General features: G+C 33.3%; 1 protein-coding gene across 26 annotated transcripts in view; it reads right to left on the reverse strand.

Annotated features, from left to right (window-relative positions):
• The window catches only part of LOC126767913 (tropomyosin-2), a 44,978-nt gene extending 28,108 nt beyond the window's left edge, over window positions 1-16,870 (reverse strand). For 6 of the 26 annotated variants that reach the window (XM_050485691.1, XM_050485688.1, XM_050485689.1 and 3 more), the window contains exons 1-3: window positions 16,765-16,870; window positions 10,855-11,008; window positions 9,885-10,010 (exon numbers count right to left, since the gene is read on the reverse strand). In XM_050485691.1, the coding sequence (XP_050341648.1) occupies window positions 9,885-10,010; window positions 10,855-10,968 (240 nt within the window). In that variant the 5' untranslated portion in view covers window positions 10,969-11,008; window positions 16,765-16,870. Of the gene's footprint in view, window positions 1-6; window positions 922-2,876; window positions 6,783-9,884; window positions 10,011-10,854; window positions 11,009-16,764 lie in introns of those variants that run through there. The other 20 variants (XM_050485676.1, XM_050485675.1, XM_050485693.1 and 17 more) reach the window with 20 other exon arrangements.
• Between the last annotated feature and the right edge of the window lie 3,597 nt (window positions 16,871-20,467).

Raw genomic sequence — 20,467 nt, forward strand, 5'->3', positions numbered from 1 at the left:
ACCAACAATTTGGAACCACCGGTTTTTCTGCTGCTATTCCTACTTTGCTTCCTCCTTCTACCTTTCTTTCAACGTTAAGCACTTTTTTCCTCACAAAGGTTGCTTAACTTGTTAAATTTAATACTATACACGCACTTTTCTTTACACTTTACGAATAAACCCAACAATGGTATCGCTCACAAAACAGCCACTACTAACTTTGTTAATTTCTAGCACAAACTACCACGTCTCGATTTTAAAAGCCGCAGCGTAAATTTATGAGCTCAGCACTGAGTGAATTCGTATCGCAAAATGAAATCGGTCAAAATTTTCGAATTCTTTGGAAGCGGAGACACCGACGACGACCAGCCAAAGATTACGTTGACATTCGTATATTATTGTTGTTGCTACTACTGGAAAATGAACAACCAAAGAGAATACCTCTCTCACAAGCCTCGCCTTAATTTGTGAATGACTCAAAACGACATTGAACAAGGCCAGCTAGCACCGTATTTAGTAAAGCACTTGTATTCCACATGGTTGTGCGAAAGAGATGCTTACATATAAATAAACACAGTTAAAACACTTCACAAAGTAGTTAAATTGTCAGCACTAAAAGCATAGTATTTGTTTGCGTCTGCCAAAAAATGTTATAATAGATCTTAAATAAAAACCATATGTACATTTAATTAAAATGCTTATAATTTTGCAGAAAGCAAAAGAAAACTCAAATAGAGTAGAAGAAAAGCAAATTCCAATAGCAAAACTCGCTCTCTTAACACCATTGTTGCCAGACTATATATTTTTAACAAATATTCGAGATGAAAAACTTGTTTAAAAGGGCAAAATTAAAAATTTTACTATATATGAAGTGTGTTTTAGTATAAATGAAGAACCTGACGAAATTGACAAAAAGTTGTAATTATTTTAAATATGTATACTCTTTGACTGTGACCGGTTAGAGCAAAAATATAATTGCCATTTTTGAAATAAAATGTTAATTAATTAAGCAACCAATTAACGAATTTATGACAAATTATATCAGGTACAGACTTATGATAACACAATATACATAAATATATTACCGAATATTCAAGTATTTTTATATACATTCATACTTATAAGTAAGTATAGGCACTATATTTCAGTAAAAGGGAATATAAATTCGCGCGTAAGTTTTCCATTTATAGCAAGTGACGTAGGCGCGCACTTACTGTGTGTGATAATTAAATAATAATTATTATTTAGTACGCATGCCATATCAATGAAAAGAAATTAAGAGTAAAACATATTTTGCTATTTTCAAACATTTCCACGTTTGCCAAATTCGGATTACAACGGTGTGACGACTGTCTGCCAGTTGTAAGGTCGTTGATTCCATAAATGTCGAGAGAGCGAGAAACGTGAGAATTATGTATATTGCTCAAAGTATTTAATAACAATTATGAAAGCACAATTACACTATTGTTTAGATCAGAATTAAGTTCATTTCAACAACTACTACATTTGTGAAAATAATCGTAGACTACAAATCATTTTTGGTCAAAATCTATCAGGTCACTTGTTACAAAGCGTGCAAAATCTCATATTGCCAGGAATATTGAATATACAGTCATACATCACCAGTTGTTGATTCAATCAATTCGTTACCATAAAAGGTGCTAACGACCATATGAAACATTAACGAGTTTTGAATGTCAGTGCACAGAACAAATGGCAATTGAGTAAGAACCTTATTCCATAAAAATAGTTTACGTGAATTAATGTTCATCTGATAGCTGTGGGGTTACTTTTGTGCATTAGGTGGATGCAAATCCAAAATTGTAATAAATACCCGCACTAACAGTTGATAACATTAAAATAATCCTTAGGAGCTTTTTAAAATTAAATATATGACTTTTTGACAAATGTAGCTAGTTTTCCCTCGCACACGTAGTAATTACAGTCATTTGATGAATATAAATTCTTTAAAACTTGAGAGTACATTTAACAAACAAATTTGTCGCCGCCTAATTTTGTTCAGCAATTTAATTTGTAGCAATCTGCTGAAAGAAGAATGAGCTCAGCAACGTATAACGACGCCTGCCAAGAAGGTCGTCGTCTCGCATATACTTATGTATATGAGCAAGTGTGGAGAAAGAAATTCGCAGTTTAACATACGAAAACAGAAGCGTATAATACATTGAACTGGGTCATTATCTATAAAAGACGAAGTACAGAAAATTACAAAAAAATGTTCACCGTAATTCAAATATTAGTTATGTTTGTAGATCTTACGAATCGTGTGAATACATATATATACAGCATATGTATATACTTGCGAACATCGTATGCACCATATACATCAATAGATATAAATAAATCTACACAATAATTGCATTATGTGTACAAATATTAATGAAATATGCAAATAATTAGCAAAATGACGAAGCGAAAGTCGAATAAAATTCTGTATTATTCTATAAGCGCAAAAATAATCACAAAAAAGCATTATCAAAAATGTTTTATCACAATCGATTATTTTTAGAGCTTTGAGGAATAAACGAATTAAAAAATATTATTTATAACACTACTGAAGTCCCTTTAGTTAAAGTTTTTACCGGAAATGAATAACAATTTTTTGAATGACTATCGAAAATTGTCTCAAAGAAAGTTCTAATAACAGTATTGGAAATAAAATACGGCATACCGGTCTTTTGAAATTTAAATTCTGAATGCCTTTGGGATAACATTAGGTATACTGATTTCGAATACTTTTTCCTCTATATGCCCCTATCAAAATATTTGCACATGTTTGCAGGTACGCAAAACTTGAGAAAGAGTTTTGATTAATTATTAAATGCAATTCAAATTATTTCACACTTGACTACCTTACGGAGTCGCATGATTCTAATTACCCGTTTAAGCTGCGTTTTCATGATGTTATGCAATTCGTTACGTATGATATTGAACTTCATCATGGTATCAGAGCTGAATATGGAACGACCAAATGCAAGTCCAGGATAGTCGGCGCAACGACCTTTATTTCGACGCGCCTCACGCTCTGCAACAATTTCCGCGGCTTCACTGGTACAACGTAACTTCGCCCACTCAGCTGCTTGTACATCCTCATCATCGATGGCAATACCTTCATCTGCCGCGGTGAGCACTTCACCTGAACTAACTATATTACCATCTGCATCGGAACAAACTGATGCACGTTTACTTTTATCCTTCTTTGCCCTTTTCTTTTTTTCTGAACGATCAAGTTTTTCACTTTTATCACGTTTAGATTTGATTTTTTGTGATTTCGGAGTCACACTCTCAGCTTCAATATTGCTAGTGGGCGTTTGTGCGCTTACCACGCCTTCATCAACCATACTGCTTTCATCCGTGGGAGTTGGACTGTTGCTGCCCATCGACGTGGTTACTGAGTCGGTTAGAGGCAAGTTAAGCATTGATGATTTTGAAAGCTGTAATTCCAAGTCTTCATCTGGTTCATCTGTATATTGTGAATCTCCCATTGTGGAAGATACTGTTTCTACATCGCTTCCGCCACCAACGGACAATGTGATGTCTTCTTGTACTGCCTGACTGGCTTGACGTAAGTTGGTGAGAACACTTTGTGAATCACCTCGATATAATGCAGCAAGTATTTCCTGAACATTTGGAATATTTGGACGGCGTGTGCCCGAAAAACGGGGATGATGCTGATGACCGCGTCGTCTATGTGAGGTAGGGACAACAGGTGACGTAGTTGTGGATGCAGATCCTGCACCACTTGTTGTGGATTGCATGTCTGCATCATCTACACTCTTATCTGTAGTTGACATATCTGATTGGCTCCAATCAGTACTCCAGTCACTTTCGTAGTCGTCGTCGACGTCCCCTTCGTAATAAATTTCCTCTGATTTTGCTCTTTCACTACAGCAATCGTAAGCTTTGTTTATATTACAATTCCATGCACAACAGGCATCTTCCTCGTCCTCACAGAAATACAGTAATTTATCCAGATAATTTAATTGTTCTTCGATTGAATCCCAACGCGAAGAGATAACAGATTCTGCATAGGTCTCTTTCGATTTCACAGTACCAACACGTTCAATGCCAATTTGTTGTTTACCTTTCTCCTGCTTTGATTTACCACTGCTATTACTACCTGCTCCTCCGCCACTGTGGGCATTTTTCACTAAAATTTGCAATTTTCTCTTCTGTTGCTTTTGTTGTTGCGATGGATGACACTTTTGCTGTTTCTTCTTTGTCGCTGTACAGCGACAGCTGTTCGAATGACTACAGTTGTTATTCGCCTTCGTTTGACACTTGACGTCTTGCTTGCGTACGGTTGCCACACCAGTGCCACTACTATCGGTCGCTTGGCGGTGCTGCCAGTCGCACCCGCCACTTGTCAATAGGTGGCGGTGAGCACGTTTAATTTGTCTGATTTCGTGATTTACTCGCCGACGACGAACATACAATAAGGGCGATTGCTGCCGCTGAACGTGTTGCTGTTGCTGCTGCTGCTGCTGTCGATTACGCAGTGTTTGTTGTTGCTGCTGAGTTGGTATGTTGCCAACTGCAGCTATCGCTGTTTTTGTTTTGTCAACAGTGGGTGCTGTTTTCTGCTTCACTGCGGCATTATTTGGTTGTGCCAAATTCGGTTTTTGAGTTGTTGACGTTTTCGTCCTTGAGATTTTTTGATTATTCGCTGCCACTCTCAAAAGCAATGTAGTAGTTTGCGATTTCGGTTTTGCTAGCGAATTTTTGTTCAATGTATTTTTAATTTGTATATTTGACTTATCGATACTACCACCACCTCCACCTTTTGCTTTAAGGTGATTTTTCGTTTGCGGTTTTTTACTATAGCTCACTGTTTGCCATGCGTTTGTATTTGTTTTATGTTCGCACAGTGTTCCTTGAACCATAATGAGTTTGCTCGTTGCTAGAGTATTTCGATTTGCGCACAAAAATCTCAGGCGGACAATTCAATTTGAGTTCATAAGTGATTTGCACTAACGTTTAAGAGTAATTTTTTTATGTTATTTTAGTTTATAGGGTTTAACTACTGCACCTGTTCTTGCAAATGGGAAACTACAAATATGGTTCTTGAAAACTAGCTTGCAGCTTAATTTATGCGGTACACGGTTTTATATAGTGCACTGGCAAAACTCGAAATATCAACGGCTGATAACGGCTTGTGTGTACAACAAATGTTCCACTTCGAAATGTTTTTATTTTGTTTGAATAGAGTTTGTGCTGTTATCACTTGAGTTTACATTTGATTCGCTCTAAAACCGTGTGCTCGTTTGCTGTTGCTGGTTTATCTTGTTTATTTCAGAAATCTATTGAGCATCTCTGAATGTTTTGCTATTCTATTATTTATTTATATTGATTTATGTATATTTTCCATTTCTAAGTTCATGCGTGCATGCACTTTCTCTTTATCTCACATCTGCTGCATTGACTTTTCTATTATTTGCTGATGAATATGGGCTTAGTTACTTTTCATCAAAACATTTTTTGTCTAATCATGTTGATGTTTCTTTTGCTGTGTATACACATATTTCATACATATGTACATACATATAATTTCACTATTTTTGAGTTTCAATTACAACTGATGTTTACTGTTTATATGCATATGTATTTATGTATGTATGTACATATGTACATATATACACGTATGCACCAAAAGCACGCATAATCGCACCACTATTTACTTACATATATGTATATATATATCTAGATACATATGTATTGACATAAGTATGTATTATCTATGATACTGACGTTCATATCACACCCGTTTACGTAGAGTTTGCGTGATTTGGTAATACTTAATTTCGTAAGTATATTTGTATGCGTATATAACGCGTAAAATTATTTAATTACACACGTACAAACTTATTTAGGTTTCCGGTTGTATTTGAGTTTGCGCTAATATTTGCAATGTTTAGGGATATCGCCGTGCTCCAATCACTCAGTTACAGAATTTTCATTGGAATGTATTTGCTTTTTTTTCTTAATTTTTTTTTCTTTTGCAAATACGCCAATTTTTTTTTTGTTCAGTTCAACTCTAAAATTTTATTTAACTCACATTAAATAAAAATAGAGTTATACATTATACATTATTACATGTGTGTAATTATTGTTTTTATTTAAAAGCTGCTCCTTTTAAAACTCTGCCACAAATATTTGTTTAACTACTCAAAACACTCTTCAATTTAATTATGCGATATTGTTGGCCTCACTTCTACGATGATTTAATTTCTGCTGTTGCTTCTTCTAACCATAGCTGTTGGCTGTTGCTTCAGCTTCTGCTCTATTGCCGTTCCCGTGGTTGCCGCTATGCGCGCTAGTTGTGGCACGTAATATATCTGTTGCATATGCCTGTACGTATATACATATGTATATATTGTACATAAGTTTGACCGTCATATATGTACGTATGTACCTAATTACTACTCCTGCTCCATATGATCGTCGCCGTATGCTCTACTGTCGGCACTCTCTGCAAACACTCCTGCTATTTAAGCGATATGAGCAAAATGCTTGACTCACACGAAACACCACCCCCTACTATGACTAGCCGGTTGCGAACGTTACACTCCCAGTGATCTAATAAATATGTGTTGAGGAAGAGTTGGCAAATGTGTATAGCTAGTATGTACATACATATGTACATCCATATGTAATAATTGTAAAAATGTTAGCTAAACTTTCTAATAACTCGCTCCCACTCTCTTTGTCGTCTCTTACGAATTATCCGCTTGACTAGCCGGCTGCAGCACACTACAATTCGTGACCGTCGACCATCAACCCATCGACCCCACTGTGATCGTACAGTAAAATTAACGGTGCGCACGCCCGCCCTATAGCTAACCAATGGATATGTGGGAGAGGACGAGCACATATGTATGTATGTACGTACATATATTTTAGCCATGTGCTTGGGCACTTGTATATGTGCTCCACTTTCTCTCAGTCGAGGTCGCCGACGAAGAGAGTCAACGCCAATTCATTGCTCTGTGTCATCAGGCGAGTATTTTCATATGGAATTTTTTTTATATCGCTCTATATGTACTTGCATACATATATGTATATGTACGTATGTGTATATATGTATTTCAAATAACAGTGTGTGCTTATTCAGCGAACAGTGTGTGTTATATGTATGTACATATACATATGGGTAGTTTTTCCTATAGCGTTCCATAAGTCAGTTTGTTGTTGTGCTTATGCATTACTCACCATGCATATGAATGTACGTATCGCAATTAAATTTGTTTGTACAGGCGCGCCGGTATGTAGTCATTTTATATTTTTGTTTTGAAAAATGTTTCTTTTTTCTTTTAATTAACAACATTTCAAAATGTTTTCTACGCTTTATAATTTTCTATACAAGCTACAGGCATAAACCCATTAATTTTTAGCAAGCCAGAAAAAGGTTGAAAAGTTGAATTTGGTTATACAATTGCACACATGTAATACATATTTACGCGTGATTTTGTGTGTGCGGAGATACATATGTATGTATATATTAGATAACAATTAAGTTTGTTAACATCTTAAAGGCCGTTAGAGAAAATGTATGTATGTGCGCACATATTACGTGAAAACTGCGAATACACATATCTATGTACATAGATTCATACATATACATACATATGTATGTACATATGTATGTGTGTATTATACTTCCTCTTCAGAAAACATGTGCGTCGCAAATTTAAAAATTGTTAATGCAAAAATTTACTCATCTCAAAAGAAATTTTAATTCCAGCGTAGATTATAATGAAAGTAGTCGTATGTTAATATTAAATATACTCCAGTTTTAAAGTTTATTATATTTCAATATTTTCCATTATACATACGTATGTATGTACCTATTTATTTTTTTCTAAATTTTCGATCTGGTAAATTTTTGCAAACTATAAAATAAATAAACAACTTGCATTGAGTATCTCAAGAAACGCATGCGCTTATTGAAAGAAAAAACCAACAACAAAATTCTGTGCTCTACTCTCTGAGTAGCGTTATTCGATATTTTGAAATCACTCAAAACCCCATTAGTTTAAACTCTTTCCGCCGTATTTGGAAATGGGCGGTACTCTTTTTTAATTTGCATAATACCATATACACCTTTACACATATTCATATGTACATATGTTGTGTACAGAATCTCATTTGTGTATGTGTGTAAATTTTCCGAATTTTCTACAAATTACCGAAGAGACTTTGGTTTTAAAAATAGATCAACGGAAACTAAGCAAAGAGCCGTTTGTGCAGTTGGCAACGCGAGCCACAACGTCGCTGCCAGACAACGGACTTTAGCCAATTTGAAATATGCACGGTATTCATTGTCAGCGAATGTTATGTTAGCGCTGCTATGTTAATTTATTGCCGTTGCTGGTTTGTTCTTATAACAGTGGCGCATTCTTTGTAAATACACACATTTATCATGCTAATCGTTTTGAATGAATAATGTGTGCGAGACTTGTGCTTTTTTAAAGTTTGGCATATTGACAGGTGCCATTACAGTAATCTTTCTTCGTTTTAGCAGACAGGCATCAACGTGTCCGTTCGATAATTGATAATAATCCCTTGTAAAGGCTAATGGCTCTAAAATTTTATATTTATAAATGCAAAAGCTGTACCGAAGGCACTCTTTTATTTTAAATAAACAAAATGCACATATAGTTTTTAACACTCCTATTTCAGTACTTTGGAGATCATGGAATAATATAGTACACATTTTGTGAATATATATTTTCATGTAATTTTTCCCTCATTTTATTGAGTATTTGAGTATTTCTTATGGATCTACATATCGTCACCTGAAATGCAAAATAACGTAACAACATTTTCGGAAATTTACAGTGGCATGAATGAAACACGAAATAAAATGGAACATGAGTGAAACAAAATTTTAATATTGGTTAAAACTAGTTTATATTTGATCGGAGAACCAGAAAATGTTGAACATATGTAATATTATGTACGTAATTTGAAGTAGTGAAGCGTAATCTATAAGACATTCAATTTCGAATTTTTTGATGGAACGTTATTTTGCATTTCAGGTGACGATATATAGATACCTATGTTTAATAGGTATGAAAAGTAAATTATGGAAATATTCAAATAGTATATATAACATAGAATAATATATGTATGTACGTATTTCTACCTTAAAATCTTAAAGTATATGGCATTAATATTGAAAAAATCCTGAGAAAACACTACTATACTATACTATACTATAAAAAACTCTTTTCAAATAGTAAATATGAAAATACAATACTACATATTCTCACTACTACAATACTAAAATTCTCAAACGGATGTTGGTAGAAATAAAAATGCTGAAGGCTGGAAGATTTACATTGAACAAGTTATATGTATATAGTAATAATTATTCAAGGGGAGATAATGTTTTGTGAAAATAATATAAAATTCAAGCATTCACATGTAAAGATTTGGAAATAAAGGAATGTTTTTGTATACAGTCGAATGGAATTTTAATAACTTCACCTACACTTTTGCTTAAAGAAAAATATATGAAACAAGTAGCAAATTTTCAAGCGGCTGTCAACTTTGAAAACCGTGTAAGTTACTTTTAATTCAGGAGTTGCCATACCTTGAAGTTTGGTGAAAGGCACTACCTTGCGGGTTCGACCAAAAACCAATTAGATGGTCAAAAAACTTGCAAAAACTATCTTCCTAAATTTCTCAAGAAATTTACTTGCATTTGTTATTAAACACTTGAGATTTGTAATGCGAGCTTGCAATCAGTTCCTTAATTTTTTTTTTAATTTTTGCTAAACACTCTGAATATATAACGCTAATATAAAATACTCTAATTAATTGACTTTTTTTAATAACTTTCATATCTCTACTTATAACTAGTAGCTTGAAAACGAGAAACTTACATTCTGTAGAGCCTTGTTCTTCTCTTCCAGTTTGCCTGTGACAAGTGTGAGGGCTTCTTGTGTCTGATCCAATTCGTTTTCAACAGTCTGGATTTTCTTTTGCAATTGACGTGCCTCTTCCTCGGCCTACACAAGCATAATAAATAAAAAAATATATTAATCATTTTTATAATTAGGGGTTTCACAAGTCTCATAAGGTTATAAGTTATAACCATTCGAAAACATAGCATTGAGAATTGTAAATGTGTAAACGCATTTTTGTATGAAATCCAACAACAATTTTTTTAAACAAGTGTACAAATTTATAATTCTACGATTTTACGATGCTTTACGACGGGTTGTGAGTACCCCAAATAATTTTTTTTCTTATTAAACATATACATACATATATACATATATTAGTTTTTAATTTTTTTAATAACTTTTTAGTTGTTTACTTTTTGTTTGTTTATTTTTATTATTTTTTTCTGTTATGCCATTTTTTCGTATGATTAGGAGAATCATATTAAATAGTTTAAAATTTCATGTTTAGTGAATTGCGATTATTTGAGAAATTTATTTTACACTACATTATAACGGTACCGATCAATCTTATTTAATTCATTATTCATGCGGAGATATTTAATCTTTATGCATTGTGGACGCAGCAGACACGTGTGTGAAACCGCCACTAATTAAGTTTTCATATTAAAAACAGAAAAAGAAAAAAGAAAAAATTTGCAATAAACAATTCCAACGTACAAACAGCAAACATTTGTATTTGACGAGAAAATAATCCGAATTTTCAGCAATTGAATGAAGAAATTAAAAATGCACGCTGTACAATTAAACCGTTTGAATGATTATAACTGTTTTGCTGATTGTTGGTTAGCTTATCGAACAGCTGTAATTTGCTGATACAAATGAGCATATGTATTTACATATGTATATGGTAGTATATAAGTGTGAGTGTATATGGGTAATTACAAACCTTCTCGGCGCGAGTATTGGCATCGCGTGCTTGCTGTTCGCAGACAAGAGCACGTTCCAATGCTCCGTCCTTGTCGATTTTCATCGCTTGCATCTTCTTCTTGATGGCATCCATGGTGGCTGGGTTTTGTGTTTGCTCTGTTTACTCGAAGAAACTGAAATTGGCCCATGTGAAATGAAAAGTTAAGCGATTTACTCAATATACATTTAAGTCTGTAATTAAGCACAGCATTTTAGCATAAATAATAAATAAAGCATTTGAGAGCACAGCTGTGTGGTAGGTGTGGAAGCCTCAAAATGTTAGAAAATATTAACGAAAATTATTTTGAAAATCTCAATCGCCTAGACTATACAAATTGTTATGGTAAAGATGGCATTGCAAAAACAAAAAATCTAAATTCAAATTTTCTTTTAAATTTCTGGCTTGCAAAAAATAGGTACTGTCAAATACCATCGCCGAAAAGCGATCATTAAATATGTATGCTTTTTGCATTTATTGCACGTGAACGAATAAATGACGATCAAGCAGTCACATCTTAAAAAAACAGGGAGTTTTTATGCTAAAATCGAATTTAGGAAAGTTCGGTCCGGTCGAAGTTTTTTGCAAAAGCAAACAATTGATACTGAATGAAAGAAATATTTTCTCCGTATAAGAAAAAAGAATTATAGAAATAGGTATTAGGAAAGATTTTTCATTATCTTTTACAGGGCTTTTGACTGATAAATAGTTCACTACAATGTTGTGAAATATGCTTAATGTTTTTGTTTACAATTTATTTAAATTATTTAATTCGTTTCTTTTGTGAGAGACCGATCAAACTCAGTAATTTATTATTATTGTTAAGTAAGTAGGTAGAACGGCTGTCTGACGTCGCATCTAGGCCTTTAGGAGGCTCATTGTGAAAACTTTTGTACCAAGACTAAAAACCGCTCACTCTATTGTCTTATATGAACCACCACGTGCTACCTGATGAAGTTGAACAGTACGAAAAGTTTTATCCGTGCAACCCTCGAAATATCGTCAAGAAACCCTTGACCGATAGCTGCGATAATTTTCTATACAAAGCTTTGCGTTCGCATAGACGATTTTTTATAGTCTCCGCTTCTTCTACATCCTGACAGCTTCTACAATAGTCATTATTCGGCGATCCTAGTCTGCTGGCATGTCTGCCAATCTGCACTACTACATATATGTATGTAAGTATGTATACCGCTAACTCTTGCAGGGCACACTTTGGAGATGTGGGTTAAACCGTAAGGTTTTCTTTAATCACTCTGTCGATCCAAGCATACGGATATAGAGCTAAGCACACTCACACAATATACATTATTATAATAAAAGGCAAAATATGGAGTGACGCATGACGAGTGACGACGACGCTGTAGCAAAATAAATAAATCTTGGTCATTGGTGCTATTCACTGATTTATGGACGAATTTTGCTTTACGCTCGAAATAAAAATAAAAGTAGAAAGTCATATGAATGCGTCAAACATTATATATACAAGTATGTATGTAATTGTGTTTTTGTCGTAGAACGCATTCGGTTTTATATCTGAGAAAATGAGTTGTATGCAAAATACGTAACGAAAAATGAATTTCATGCATACTGCAAGCATACAAACATACACAGGTGCATACGAAGTACTTGTATACATGGATATAAGTATAAATATGTATATACATACATAAGCATGCATGGGCACATATTTTATTTATCGTATGTGATATACGAGCATTTCCATTGACATTATAAAGTATGAGGCATTCCAAAAGCCTGACTCAGATTGAGCGCTGTCAGCGAAGGCGGCTTGTAACGATGACCCGGCCGCTACACACTCACGCACACATTTAAGCGCTTTCCTGGTCAGCTGTTACGGTTTGTTTACACTGCAGCGGCTCAACGAATATCCACAATATATGTGGATACATATTTGCATAATTATATTTAATATTTTGCATTTGAAGTGGATTTCTTGAAATCAGCAAATCGGGTCATAAGCGTTTTTCGTACATATGTGTGTATGTTTTTTGTTGGTATTTATGTACATACTTGTACATACATATGTATGTATGAAAAATACTATTAACCTTTTTTGATAAAGAGCTATTTTAGGTTGATTTGTTATGAAAACGAATTGAACTATTAGGTGACTATTTATTTGAAATTTAAAATAAATCAATTTTAAATTAAATACTTGTTCAAAACACTGAAATTTTATTCAAATGTCTGACTTATTATCGTTTACCTATCTATATCTACATATGTACATATATCAAATTTCATGGCGAAAATTAAAGTTATCAACCGCTTTGGGTGCTTTTTTTGCCATAAGAGCTTTTAAAAGAGCTTTTGTGTAAAATAATTTGGAACTTAAAACTTTCATGTTACTCACATATTTACATTAACGATGTGTTAATTCATTTTTGTTTTATTACGCATAGACATAAGCATGTACATATGTACATATGTATGTAAATATACGCACACGGATCATCAGTTACACTTGGTCAGCAAGGTGACTTCAACTGTAAACATTTCAGAAATGCTGATTCAAGTGTATATTCATAAAAATAACTCTTTTAATGTAACGTATAATATTACTTATATAGATTTATTTATGAAAATGGCACATATTCTCTCTTACCAATTATTTGGAAGCATTTGAGTTTCAGCCACAGAGTTTCGAGTGCAGAATGCTTACTTGGAAATATTGTATTTCTTATAACAAATTTATATACATATGTATGTATAAATATACAAATATTGATATGTATGTAGATGCACATATGTACATATATACAATATATTTGTATGTATGTAAATGTATACTGTATTCTCTTTTCATTCATAGACTTCTGTTGAATACATATTTTTACTGTGCAATATGTGTACTATATACTCGTATGTAGCATACAATTAGGCGCTTAAGCCGATTTAGACGCTTAGTGTTTGCTGAGTGAACTTCATTTTTCGTAAAGAATTAAAAAAAAAAATATAGCTGTTGTAATACAAACAGTTGCCAACAGGGTGATCCAAATGAAAAGCTTTTCATAACGCATATACTACACATATAAGATGCATTCTGTGTTAGAAAATGCTTGATTTAAGAGAAATAAAATATACGAATTTTGATTTGTGAATCTCCGAATATACAAATTTCTTAAACATGTGAGATATTAAGTAGTAGTCATTGCAAAAAAGTGAATATCAACAAAGCAATATGACAACGGTAACCCTTATATAAAATAAGGCATGTTATTAAATATTCAAAAAGTATGACAAACGCGATCGCAAAGATCGAGAAAATATATTACACAGTAAGAAGTTTGAATCAAATATAAAGTTGAATTAAAATGAATATTTGTATGAAAACTTAATTGAAAATATTTTCAAAATACGCTGTACTGCCAGAGGTTGAATTTTCTTCAATTATTTTAATTATTAATTTAATTAATTATGTAGTAAAACAGCATATACTATATCAAATTACAAAGAATTTCCATCAGAGGTCCCATTTGTATATAGTATGTACATACATACATACATATGTATATGTATTTTATATTAAACATTTTGTATCAAAAATTTGCTTTTTAAATATTTTTTATTCATATATGAGTTTAGAATAGTCTATGTAAGAAGCATAGTCAAAATGAGTTATTAAATACTAATTTTATCATAAAAGCGCAAAATTTTGACGTAAACGACTTAACACAATCAAGGAAGTACCTCTCTATTAGCAAAAATAAATTTTAAGTTGATCTGAACACTTCAAGCAGAGTTGCTTTCTTAATGCCAAATTTAAAATTGTGCTAAAAATAAATGCTCGAAAATGCTCGGAGGTTTTCAACAAAATATCCAAAATTTCAGAACGCCGAATATACGTACATATTTCTAGGAGCTTGATGCTCATAAACAACGGTATTTGTATCTGCACTAGTATGTGCGTTCATAGGCACATTTAGAAAAATACAAATATACACACACATATGTACATACACTGTATGTGTTGAAGACATATATAGTATTCAACCGTTAGTACCGCCAACGCCAGCAGGCAGCTGTTTAATGTCAGAATATTGCTAAATCACCAAAACACAACAACAAAACGATCACTTAATGCTGCTGTATGGTTGTATTGGCGGAAAGCGTTTCTGTTGTTTGTTTTTGGTGTAATTCGAAAGCTTTTCCTTGTCTAGTTCTTTTTAGGTGCCCACACATGCATAAATACCGATGTGCTTGCGATCCTCGCACAGCTTTCGGGGAAGCAAAATCAAATATAGAACAGTGCTAAATGCCAGAGCGAATAGTCGTTGGCCATTGGCTGAATGCCACAGTTAGGATCGAATTACATAGATGCAAGCCATGTGGTGCTTAGATTTTTAGGTAAACAAATTAAAGATGTATGTATGTATGTATGGCAGTCAAATTGATGCAATGCTTAGGAATGTCCAGGCCACTCTCTTATTGCCACAGTGTGCTAATAAGACGAGAGCCGTTAATGTGAATTTGACATAGCATTTCGATTCGAAATATACATATACACATGCATATGTATGTACATACATATGTGATTATGCGTTTGAAGCTTTCAAAATTGAGTGGGTGCTTCGGAAGTATTTTATCTATGATTATTTATAGCTTTTGTTAGCTAACGATAAAATTTCTTTGGAAATTCGTATGTTTTTGAAATAATTAGTATTTGAAAAATAAAAAATTCTTCATTGCATATGCTTATTCTAATGATGTCCTAAGAGGCAACTATTTATTTAACTTATTAATAATTTTTTATAACTATTGTTTATATATATACATATATACATATACATATACATATATATCTATTTTTTTTTGGTCTTCATCATAGTTTTCCTAATTTTTTATTTTGCAAGCATTTGCAATTCTAAACGCTTTTTGTGGTTTTCTGCTGCTTCAGTTATGCTAGTCGTATGTTGAACTTTGTGGATACCACTAACACACATATGTACGTACATACTTATACTGCTTTTATATGGCAATTGTTTGCATAGCGGTTACTCTACTGAATATTTCTTTGACAATGCGTTAAAATATATTATTAAAAAAAAATAAAGGGTTTTAATTTGAAGATATTTAAACAAAAAATATACCAAAATATATACAATTTCAATATTTCATTTATATATTTCTACACACATTTCAAAAAAAAAATGTAAACGTTTTTTCCATAAATATCTTAATATACATATAATATTAAAAAAGATAAAATATTAAAAAAGAACCTTTCGGTAAACATTTTAAATAAATAGATGTAATGTATGTACATACGTCTACTCTTTTCTATTTTTTATAAAATAAAAAAATAGTTATTCTATACTTTTTGTTTAAAAATATCGATACTTTTTCTTTAAAGTGTAGAAAAACTACCTTATAACTTTAATACCATCCTTAATTTCATAACTGAATTCAAGAAAGTCTCCTACATTCTATAAAAAAAAAATATTACATAACACTGCGTATAGAGTTTTCATCATTCGAGTCTTCTATATTAACAGTAAAATTATTTTTTAAAATTCACATACTAATAAACGCTGTTTGTTAGCTTAAATACACATTTCTGTTAAATATTATATTTAAAAATATTTTTTTCATAAAAATGAAGACACTTTCATACAAAAAAGTGCCCCGAAAGAACGCTGGTTCCACGGTTTTCGTGTTCAAAATATGCAATTTTTAACCCACTTTTATCACCAACACTACACACGACACACAACTGGGGCTCGTTTAGTTAGTAATTTCAATGAAAATAACAGTTTATCGGTTATATTATACTGCTTTTCTTTGTAATTTACTTTACTTAGAGTTTTTAGAACACAGCACACTGAGTCAGAGTGACAATCAACAGTTAGTCAGTTGGTCAGTACTTACAATATAATATTATCGGAGTTATCCGCGACTTGAACGGATTGTGATGTTCAACTGAAAATTTTGTGAAAACACTTTAGCTGTTCTGCTTGAATCTGTTCGAAACGAAATGTTGCTGCCACCGCGACGGCCCAATTGCATTGGTATTGGTTTTGTACAAAATGCGATTGTGTGCGTAAACTCGATCGTTGAGTGCGGTATGTGGCGCATGTGTGTGTTTGCATGTGTGTGAGTGTACATTGCGCGCAAGGCTGTGGCGGTATTTGCTGTCGGTGTTGCTGTTGTTGCTTTTAATTTGAACGCTTTTGGTGGCACCAAACCAATGCCGGAGCCACAGCAACGGAGGCCGCAGCCGGCGCACCGAAACATTTGCACGATCAGCGAAAGAAACCAAAAAACGCACAAACATACATACATACATATGTGCACACGTGCATACATACATACATGTGTACGTAAATATATTCTTAAATGCACATATTGACAAGCTTCAGCAACAACCATGCTATAGTATCAACGAAACGCTCTGGCTGCGCACGTCGTGTTGTTGTTGTCTTTAATTTTTATTTTTATAAGAAATTTTATTTTTGTTTTATGCTAGCTATAAGTAAGTATAAAATGCGAGCGCTTTTTTATATAAATTTTATATGCTTGATATGCATATTGGATATATAGTACATAAATACATATGCATTTGCACATACATACATATAAGTACATACGTACGCACATGCACTCGCTGGGCCTGATAAATGCAAGCGGGAGGAAAGGACAGCCTTGCGATGCTTAAATGCGCGCCAAGTGGGCGGAAAAGGAGGCATCGCAATGCTGTGCCGATTAACTCAAGTAAATAAATACATAAAAGTAAATATGTCGGCATGTATGTACATACATATGTACATATGCATATTGTACATACGTTTGCAACTGCAACTATGCAGCGTCATGTGGTCCTTGGCATTTTTCCGCAATTGCTCTCTATAAGTAACTAAAGTTTCAAAACAAACATGTCGAAAAAATTTTAACAAATTTTGATACACATACATAAATATGTACATATGTACATACATATATACAAATATACATATGTATGTATGTATGATATACTAATTTATTGTTAAATTAAAATTTTATAATATATTTTGTACTCCAATATATACACAACCATAACGTACATACATATGTACATATGTATATGTATGTATGTATATATTTCCTGTACCTGTTTGTTTATGAATTTTCGTAAAGTTGAAATTTATTTTCCACCCGAAAAATCGACTTTCGTCATTTTTTCAACCCACTCACCAATTCATTCGCCGTGTCAGTTTACCGGGCATCCTCATTCGTTTCGCTGTAGTGGCTCTTATCGTTGTATTGGTTACCTTTGCCAGTGTATATGTACTATATGCGTGTGTATTGGTGCATTTGCACGGTCTGACATTTTCAGGCCTCTCCGGTGAAAGATATGTTTTCAGAAAATTTCCCTACTTTTCTCTCATTTAATATTTTTTTCTAATTTTGTTATTTCTGATCATTGATATGTATGTATAGTATTTTCACATATTTCCATTCTAGCGTAAGAAACGAAAAATATCTCGCTCGCCTGCATTAGCCCGGTATTTTTAGGCATTGTCTCTTATTATTAGTCTTTTTGTTTTTATTTTTTTATTTTGTAGATTGCGAAAGCTGCACGTATTTATTTGTCGACATTTGTTGTATTTCTATTTATTAATACATAAGTATGTTGAAATTCAAAAAATAATAAGTTTTTGAATAATTTGAAACTTGCAAAAATCAAAAAAATTGTTAAAATTTTAAATAAACTATTATATATATGTAGAATATTTTTTATGTAATTATAACATTTAAAAGTGGGACTTAAGATCTGGCAGAAAAATAGTGCTATTTAATTGCAAATAATTTTTATACTCTAGCAACCAGTTGCTACAAAGTATTATAGTTTTGTTCACCTAACTGTTGTACGTATCACCTAATACCAAGCGAGATAGATATATATATATATGTAAATGATATGGGTGGCGAGAAAAGTTGAAATCCGGTTGACTGTCTGTCTGTCCGTCCGTCCGTCCATTCGTCCATCCGTCCGTACAAGCTGTAACTTGAGTAAAAATTGCGATATCTTGGTGAAACTTGGTACAAAAAAATATTCGAGTTCGTAGATGGGCGTAATCGAACCACTTTCCAGTAACCGAAAAAATTGGACGATGGGCGTGGCACCGCCCACTTTTTGGTGAAAACCATTTCGACAAAATTTGGTATGGTATTTTTTCATATTCCTATGTCACTCTGTGAAAATTAATGAATCGGTCAAAAGCCACGTCTACTTCCCACGTGCCACAATTTTAAATTCCACTTGATTCGTTCAGTTTCCAGTACACAAATCAAGTAGCAATTAATATAATGGGATCAACCTTTATGCGAATAATGCCTTTATGACAAAAAATTGTTCAAATCCAACCAAAACTGTTCACGACCCTAGGTACCGAATATGTGGACCCCAGTACATATAGTTGACTTTTGTTCGAAAATATCTGCCAATGTGTGAGATATGAGATATAGAAATTTAGACAGAATCCTTTTCCTGCTGTGTTAATTCTGTGTATCCAAAATGTGTGGAATCGGGCCAATACTTCCCTGAACCTCCATATACCTAATACAAAGATTTTCGAACTTCCTGGTGACTTTATGCTGGATACATATATCGAGCAATATTTAAGTTATCTCAATGAAAATGAGTAAGCGTGTTTTGCTGATAACAGTATATCATTGTGCCTAAAATGGATACAATTGGGCGAAAACTTGACCTAGCCTCCATATAACTACTACCAGGATTTTCAAATAGCCGGCTGATTTTGTATAATGACCAAGTATAATCATTTTGGTTTTTTTTCCACAAACCTTATGCCTAATATGTTGGTCAGTGTATGATTTATATATAGTATAAGTAGATACAAAATTGCTTAGATTTCGATCCGTTTGTCGTTTTACATCGTAAGGTATTTCCCTGGCTTTGATTCCTGCAAGTTACAAGAGTATAAAATATTCGGTTACACCCGAACTTAGCCCTTTCTTACTTGTTAATTATACGAGGGCTGCTATATATATTCTGGCCTAGGGCAACACTAAGTGTTGCCAGGTGCAATCTGACATTTCCATTGGAAAGTTTGACATTTTTTAGCATAACATCACTCAGAACGTTTTGTCATTTAATCGTGAATTGTTTTATTTACAGGGAATTAAAAAATTCATCTCGGCCAAAAAATGGAATTAACTCGTGAACATTTTCGTGCGATCATTTTTCACAACTTTCGACGTGGATTATCACGACAAGAGTGCATCGATGAACTAAAATCTTTGTATGGCTATGAAGCACCATTCTATAGCACTGTGAAAAACTGGTACAACGAATTCAATCGTGGCCGACGCTCGCTCAAAGACGAAGAGGGATGCCTATGCATTTCCCCCACCAGCATACATTCGATATTGCATGAACACCTGGCCGTAAAAAAGGTTTGTTCTCGGGGCTCATGTGGATTGGTGTAAAGAAATGCTGAAAAAATACGATCACGGTGCTTCAAAAGACGTTTATAAGATCGTCACAGGTGACGAATCATGGATCTATGCGTATGAGCCCGAAACAAAACAGCAATCGACAAAAAAAAAAAAAATAAAAAAAAACCAAAAA

This window comes from Bactrocera neohumeralis, chromosome 2 (assembly GCF_024586455.1).
Source record: "Bactrocera neohumeralis isolate Rockhampton chromosome 2, APGP_CSIRO_Bneo_wtdbg2-racon-allhic-juicebox.fasta_v2, whole genome shotgun sequence".
NCBI lineage: Eukaryota > Metazoa > Arthropoda > Insecta > Diptera > Tephritidae > Bactrocera > Bactrocera neohumeralis.